Below are 7,500 nucleotides of genomic sequence, written 5' to 3' on the forward strand. Positions count from 1 at the left end.
GTCTGTCTCTCTCTCTCTGTGTTGATGGTCTGTCTCTCTCTCTCTGTCTCTCTGTGTTGATGGTCTGTCTCTCTCTCTCTGTGTTGATGGTCTGTCTCTCTCTCTCTGTGTTGATGGTCTGTCTCTCTCTCTCTGTGTTGATGGTCTGTCTCTCTCTGTCTCTCTCTCTGTGTTGATGGTCTGTCTCTCTCTCTCTCTGTGTTGATGGTCTGTCTCTCTCTCTGTCTCTCTCTCTGTGTTGATGGTCTGTCTGTCAGCTGGAGGATGGGCGTCTCCTAGAGCAGCTGATGGGCAGCGTTGGGTTCTGCACGGAGGTGGAGGAGGACCTCATCGACGCCGTCACTGGCCTGAGCGGCAGCGGGCCCGCCTACGTGAGTGACGGACAGCTCTGTGGCCCACTGAGGAGGGCTCATTGACACACAGTCGTGATGGAGCTGTTTTGACACATTTCAACTATCATTCAGTCAACAACGTAATGATCATTCTGGGAATTGATAAAGATATTTTCTAAAGATATCCATGCAGTGGACAAGGCTGTAGCTGAGCGCTGTTTGGTCCGTCGTCATGGCATCCTGCTGACAGTCTGTCGGTCCGTCGTCATGGCGTCCTGCTGACAGTCTGTTGGTCCGTCGTCATGGCGTCCTGCTGACGGTCTGTCGGTCCGTCGTCATGGCGTCCTGCTGACGGTCTGTTGGTCCGTCGTCATGGCGTCCTGCTGACAGTCTGTTGGTCCGTCGTCATGGCGTCCTGCTGACAGTCTGTTGGTCCGTCGTCATGGCGTCCTGCTGACAGTCTGTCGGTCCGTCGTCATGGCGTCCTGCTGACAGTCTGTTCCTCCTCAGGCCTTCACCGCCCTGGACGCCCTGGCTGATGGAGGGGTGAAGATGGGTCTGCCCAGACGACTGGCCGTCAGACTGGGAGCCCAGGCCCTACTGGTCAGTGAGGACTGGGGCACCACCAGTATGGAGCCCTCTGTTCACTCTGATTGATCCTCCGTTCACTCTGATTGATCCTCCATTCACTCTGATTGATCCTCTCTTCACTCTGATTGATCCTCTCTTCACTCTGATTGATCCTCTCTTCACTCTGATTGATCCTCTATTGACTGATTGATCCTCTCTTCACTCTGATTGATCCTCTCTTCACTCTGATTGATCCTCTCTTCACTCTGATTGATCCTCTCTTCACTCTGATTGATCCTCTATTCACTCTGATTGATCCTCCGTTCACTCTGATTGATCCTCTCTTCACTCTGATTGATCCTCTATTGACTGATTGATCCTCTCTTCACTCTGATTGATCCTCTCTTCACTCTGATTGATCCTCTCTTCACTCTGATTGATCCTCCGTTCACTCTGATTGATCCTCTCTTCACTCTGATTGATCCTCTCTTCACTCTGATTGATCCTCTCTTCACTCTGATTGATCCTCTATTGACTGATTGATCCTCTCTTCACTCTGATTGATCCTCCATTCACTCTGATTGATCCTCTCTTCACTCTGATTGATCCTCTCTTCACTCTGATTGATCCTCTCTTCACTCTGATTGATCCTCTCTTCACTCTGATTGATCCTCTATTCACTCTGATTGATCCTCTCTTCACTCTGACTGATCCTCCCGACGGTCCCCTCCCCCTCTTCTCCCCAGGGTGCTGCTAAGATGCTGCTGGACTCGGAGCAGCACCCGGGCCAGCTGAAGGACAACGTGTGCTCCCCAGGGGGCGCCACCATCCACGCCCTCCACTTCCTGGAGAGCGGAGGGTTCCGCAGCCTTCTCATCAACGCCGTGGAGGCCTCGTGCATCCGGACCAGGTGAGGGAGGACGGGGACCCGGGACCCCACTGGGGGTCCCTACTCTGTGGTGGACCCCACTCTGTGGGGGTCCCTACTCTTTGATGGACCCCACTCTGTGGGGGTCCCTACTCTGGGGGTTCCCAATCTGGGGGTCCCCACCCTGTGGTGGTCCCCTCTCTGTGGGGTCCCTACTCTGGGGGTTCCCACTCTGGGGGGGTCCCCACTTTAGAGGTCCCCCCTCTGTGGGGGTCCCTATTCTGTGGGGGTCCCCCCTCTTTGGGGGTCCCTACTCTGTGGGGGTCCCCATTCTAGAGGTCCCCACCATCAGAGTAGGGACCACCAGAGTCCCCTCTCTGTGGGGTCCCCCCTCTTTGGGGGTCCCTACTCTGGGGGTCCCCACTCTGGTGGTCCCTACTCTAGGGGTCCCCACTCTGGGGGTCCCTGCTCTAGGGGTCCCCACTCTGGGGGTCCCCCCTCTTTGGGGGTCCCCACTCTGGGGGTCCCTACTCTAGGAGTCCCCACTCTGGGGGTCCCCCCTCTTTGGGGGTCCCACTCTGGACCCCTTCAGGTCGGTAGTAACCCACCCTCTGTTCATGTGCTCGGCCCCCCTCCAGGGAGCTCCAGTTCCTGGCGGACCAGGAGAGCATCTCCCCAGCGGCCATCAAGAAGACCACCCTGGACAAGGTGCTGGCCCAGCCCGGGTCGGGGGGGTCGGGGGGGCGGCCAGACCGGGCCTCAACGTCTTCAACAGCCGCAGCTCCGGGGTCACCAAGAAGTAGAGGAAGGGGGACCCCCGGAGAGGAGGGGGGACCCCCGGAGAGGAGGGGGGGCCCCGGAGAGGAGGGGGGACCCCGGAGAGGAGGGGGGGCCCCCGGAGAGGAGGGGGGGCCCCCGGAGAGGAGGGGGGACCCCCGGAGAGGAAGGGGGGGCCCCCGGAGAGGAGGGGGGACCCCGGAGAGGAGGGGGGGCCCCCGGAGAGGAGGGGGGACCCCCGGAGAGGAGGGGCCCACCTCCCCGAGCACAGTGGACAGACTACAGACATGACAGCAGACACACGGACTACAGACACAGACTACAGACTACAGTCTACAGACGCAGACTAGTCTACAGACACCGTCACAGACTACAGACACAGACTACAGTCTACAGACACAGACTACAGTCTACAGACACAGACTACAGTCTACAGACACTACAGACACAGACTAAAGTCTACAGACTACAGACTACAGTCTACAGACGCAGACTAGTCTACAGACACCGTCACAGACACAGACTACAGTCTACAGACACAGACTACAGACACAGACTACAGTCTACAGACACAGACACAGTCTACAGACACAGACTACAGTCTACAGACACAGACTACAGACACCGTCACAGACTACAGACTACAGACACAGACTACAGTCTACAGACACAGACACAGACTACAGACACAGACTACAGACGCAGACTAGTCTACAGACACCGTCACAGACTACAGACACAGACTACAGTCTACAGACACAGACTACAGTCTACAGACACAGACTACAGTCTACAGACACAGACTACAGACTACAGGACACAGACTACAGTCTACAGACAGACTACAGACTACAGACTACAGACACAGACTACAGTCTACAGACGCAGACTAGTCTACAGACACCGTCACAGACTACAGACACAGACTACAGTCTACAGACACAGACTACAGTCTACAGACACAGACACGCACATTTACAGATTCCCCAGAAGCATCCGGTAACCCTGACCTGTTGGACCGGGTCGAGTGCGTCTTTAGATTTCCATCGTGGTGCCGACAGCCGGCAGCAGAGAGTCCTTCTCTGTCCTTGCCAGCTTCTCAATTCCTAAGACTCAGGACTCCTTCCTCCTGCAGAGATAAAGACTTTACAGTGTTGATGGTTCTCTGGTCCAGCCGTCGATTGAGTCTCTGTTGACTGGTGACGACCAAACCGAGTTCTACAGCTGAAACCACAACATCTGCTCCTGGTCGTGACTTTGATCTGAGGTCCTACAAATGAAGTGGCCTTGTGTTAATTCCAGTCAAGATGGTGTTTTTTGCGCTGTTGTTTAGGACTGAATAGGAACATTCATCTGGATCATTTCACTTTATTTGAGCAACATATCTTTCCCATATGTAGTTATGTCCCGGTGCGATGCCTCCAGCCTGGTGTTAGAATGCGGAGAGGTGAACCCAGAGCAGGGACAACTGTCCACTGGTCAGATCTCATCTCCTCTTCAGCATTTCTTCTGGTACTTTTAGATTTTCCAAAGCAGCGTACGGTGGTAAAACGATGAACACGAACATAAAGATCCATAAAGGTATGATTGAGGTGGTTGTGCCGTGTGCCTTCGTGTGAACCTGTTCCCTATCGGTGTCTTATTGAGACTCATGAACTCTGTTACGATACTCAGTGTTGGCTCAGCACTTAATTCCTGTGTCATACCCAAAGTTTGTGTTATTGTATTATTGACCGTAGCCAAAGTCCATCCTCAAAGCCTGAAATGATTTCTGTTCCGTCTCTTTTCATGGTACCCGTAGTGTTATTTCTCGTTGGAAATCAACTTTCCGTTGAGAGGGATTTCATATTAAAAATGAGGAAACGTAAGTCTTATTTGGTTTTGTTTTTCCATTGCTAGCGGGTGTGCTTTGTGTTGGTGTGTAGTCATTAGTTCGGCTACGTGTGTAACCTGGTCTGGCCGGTCCACCACCGGAGACTGAAACCCTAAAGAACGTGCTACAGCTCAGCCAGCAGATGGCGCTTTAAGATCAGATCTGGGATCAGGTTCTGCTCCTAACCGCCTGATGGTAAACCTAATCTGACCTGTGGGTATGTATCTACAGTCAAAGGCAGGTTGGGGTAGTGCAGAGGACCGCCTGTGGACCTCAGATCTCTAGAGCCGGCCACCAGCTCTCTCCTGCTCTTATCTTTGATCCTGGTGGAATGTGAGGAACGCTGGTGCCAATTTTCCTCGTTGGTGTCGGGGACGACTGGTGTGTTGATCCTCTTTAGAGCGGTGGTCCCCTGGGTCCCACTTCCAGCTGTCGCTCCCTCTGGACCAAGAGAGAGAGGAGGGTCCTCGGGGGGGCTCCAAGCCTCCCTGGAGAGGGGGGGGGTCCTCACCTCAGCCTCCCTGGAGAGGGGGGGGGGGGGGTCCTCACCTCAGCCTCCCTGGAGAGGGGGGGGGGGGGTCCTCCACCTCAGCCTCCCTGGAGAGGGGGGGGGGGTCCTCACCTCAGCCTCCCTGGAGAGGGGGGGGGTCCTCACCTCAGCCTCCCTGGAGAGGGGGGGGGGGGTCCTCACCTCAGCCTCCCTGGAGAGGGGGGGGGGGGGGGTCCTCACCTCAGCCTCCCTGGAGAGGGGGGGGGGGTCCTCACCTCAGCCTCCGGGGGGGGGGGGGGGGGGGGTGGGCTGCGGTTTGCGGGGTTTGCTGCTTGGGGGGTCTTCAGATGGGGGCATTGAAGGGCATTTCTTTTCATCAATCTCTTGAATTAACTTTATTACCCACAATTAGCTTAGCACAATTATGCTAAATAATTTACAACCATCTTAAAATGACAGCCTACATTTAATGTAGGTATTTTCTTTTTAGAAAAAAAAGTCCAGTTATTTTAAGATTGTTAATGTTATTGGTATCGGTTCATTTGTCAGTTATTATTATAAGGACTATTTTATCAGACTAACTACAGGTTCCAGTAGAATGTACTGAGGGTCGTCTGCTCTCAGCCTTCCCCTTCCCCTTCCCCTTACTACAACAATAACAGACATCACGCTGTAGCGTGTCTCTTTAAGTGGCAGTCCCGTGTATCGTTCATGAATGAAACCATGTGATCCAAACATCATCTGACGTCTCCTCCGACCAGAGGACCGTCGAGGAGAGCGTGGAGGACCGATCTGGGGTCCGCGCGTAAAACCTGCTCCTCCTCATCACCAAGTTGGCCACCGCGCGTCCACGAATCCGTCCTGAGGTCAGGGACACTTTGATTCTGGGTAAGTCGTTTTGTCTATTTAGAAAACAAACAAAAAGGAAATCATTGTTCGACAAGTGCTGAGTATCGAGATATTGTTTCTGCTGAGTATGCACGCTATGCCGCTACGCCGCTATCGCACCGAGTGAGCGCGCCGCTGGTCGGTCGCGCCGCCCGATCGGTCGCGCGTGATGCACTGCTGCACGCCGACCCCAGACCGGGGAGTCGGACCAGGAACCGCGCGACGCCCCGTTTAAAGGGCTCCCGCACCTCCCGCTGAATCGTCAGCCGGTGTGCTCCTTCAGCCTCGAAGCCTGAGCGTCAGACAAAGAAGGGCGCCGTGGGGGATAGCCTGGGCTTAAATCCATGTGTCGGAATGAGAGCAGAGCCTGTGTGATGATTTCAATACGGTGGCGTTACTGGCCGTTTGATATAAGGGGGTTACTACGTTACGGTCAATTGAAGACAATCATCTAAAGAACAGCTGACGGTTGAGGCGGCGGACGTGAGTAAAAAGTACCACAACTTCACTGGAAGAACCCGAAGCCCGTTAAAGCCGCCTCACGGCGCTGAACGGAGCACCGGGAGGCGGGGAGCCTCCAGCCTCCAGCTGGGAGCTCCGCTGTCAGTTGACTGTTTTATTTTTGTTGAGGTAAGACAGCCGGCCGGCTCCACCAAACATGATCAGAGTCTGTTTTTTTCGCCTCTAAAGTGTTTGATAGTTTCGAGAGGCTAGCTGTAAACACTGACGTCCACATGGGTCAGTTTGGCCGTCCGATCCAGGATCAGACCGTCTCATGACGGGTAGGTCGGGTGGAACCGTATCGCTCTGTCGGCTGCTGCACGTCAGAAGGGTGTGAAGTAAACTTTATTAACACGCGAGCTTAGCGTGTCTCTATTTACTTTCTATGAAGCAGGGCCCTGGGGTCCGACGCGTCTGGCTCAGGTTGGATCGTCTGCTTCTGCTGGACTCAGAGATGCTGATTCAGCACGTTGTGCTCCTCTCCTCCTCAGAGCGGATGAGAGGGAGCCATGGCAACATGGCCGCACGCGGACCGAGGTCTGAAAGAGGTCAGCGGGAAAAACGTGTCATTAGTCGCTACGGTGGATTACGTTTACATCGTAGCCTGCGTGGCACGTGGACGTTGGACAGTATAAAGTATAGTATTGTTATAGTATAATAGTTTAGCATATTCCTAGTATAATAGTTTAGTATAGTTTTAGTAGGCCTGTAATAGTTGAGTATAGTTATAATAGTATAGTATAGTTGTAGTATATAATATAGTTATAGTATAATAGTTTAGTATAGTTATAGTAGGCCTATAATAGTTTAGTTTAGTATAGTTGTAGTATGAAGTATAGTTATAGTAAAATAGTTCAGTATAGTTATAGTATTTTATTAGTATAGTCATAGTATAATAGTATAGTAGAGTTATAATATAACCTGTGGGAATTGAGTTTGGGAAACCAATGTCTCTGTTTGATAATGTGCCTGTTCTAACAGATACATTATCAGATGTTGAGGCCTTATCAATGAATTGATGAGTTGTTAAAAGGCTAGTCTGTTTTATCTCATGAGAATCACTTCACATCTTTTTTTATTGGATTTTGAGATGCATGGAATATTTTAAGCTAAACAGGCTGTATCTTAATCACTTAACGTCTTGACTGTTTCATTATTAATCGATGCTGTGATCTGTGTCACAGGCCTTCATGAGTGAGCC

The 7,500-nt window shown here is 52.6% G+C and overlaps 1 protein-coding gene and 3 long non-coding RNA genes across 4 annotated transcripts in view; 3 read left to right on the forward strand and 1 right to left on the reverse strand.

Moving 5' to 3' along the window:
* The window catches only part of pycr1b (pyrroline-5-carboxylate reductase 1b), an 8,365-nt gene extending 5,512 nt beyond the window's left edge, over positions 1–2,853 (forward strand). Inside the window, 6 exon segments of the mRNA XM_060048347.1 lie at positions 258–371; positions 843–935; positions 1,649–1,812; positions 2,409–2,494; positions 2,497–2,578; positions 2,777–2,853. Of these exon segments, the coding sequence (XP_059904330.1) occupies positions 258–371; positions 843–935; positions 1,649–1,812; positions 2,409–2,494; positions 2,497–2,573 (534 nt within the window). The 3' untranslated portion in view covers positions 2,574–2,578; positions 2,777–2,853.
* A 42-nt stretch (positions 2,854–2,895) lies between these two features.
* On the forward strand, positions 2,896–4,421 carry LOC132454763 (uncharacterized). The gene is made up of 3 exons (XR_009524991.1): positions 2,896–2,935; positions 3,064–3,108; positions 3,460–4,421. It is a non-coding gene; the product is annotated as an uncharacterized LOC132454763 (long non-coding RNA).
* An 869-nt stretch (positions 4,422–5,290) lies between these two features.
* The window catches only part of LOC132454764 (uncharacterized), a 6,065-nt gene continuing 3,855 nt past the window's right edge, over positions 5,291–7,500 (reverse strand). The window contains exon 2 of the long non-coding RNA XR_009524992.1: positions 5,291–6,838. This is a non-coding gene — a long non-coding RNA (uncharacterized LOC132454764). The remainder of the gene's footprint in view (positions 6,839–7,500) is intronic.
* The window catches only part of LOC132454765 (uncharacterized), a 1,697-nt gene continuing 1,028 nt past the window's right edge, over positions 6,832–7,500 (forward strand). The window contains exons 1-2 of the long non-coding RNA XR_009524993.1: positions 6,832–7,084; positions 7,139–7,500. The exon at positions 7,139–7,500 is cut by the window's right edge and continues 1,028 nt beyond it. This is a non-coding gene — a long non-coding RNA (uncharacterized LOC132454765). The remainder of the gene's footprint in view (positions 7,085–7,138) is intronic.

The sequence above is a fragment of the Gadus macrocephalus genome, chromosome 3 (assembly GCF_031168955.1).
Source record: "Gadus macrocephalus chromosome 3, ASM3116895v1".
Lineage (NCBI taxonomy): Eukaryota > Metazoa > Chordata > Actinopteri > Gadiformes > Gadidae > Gadus > Gadus macrocephalus.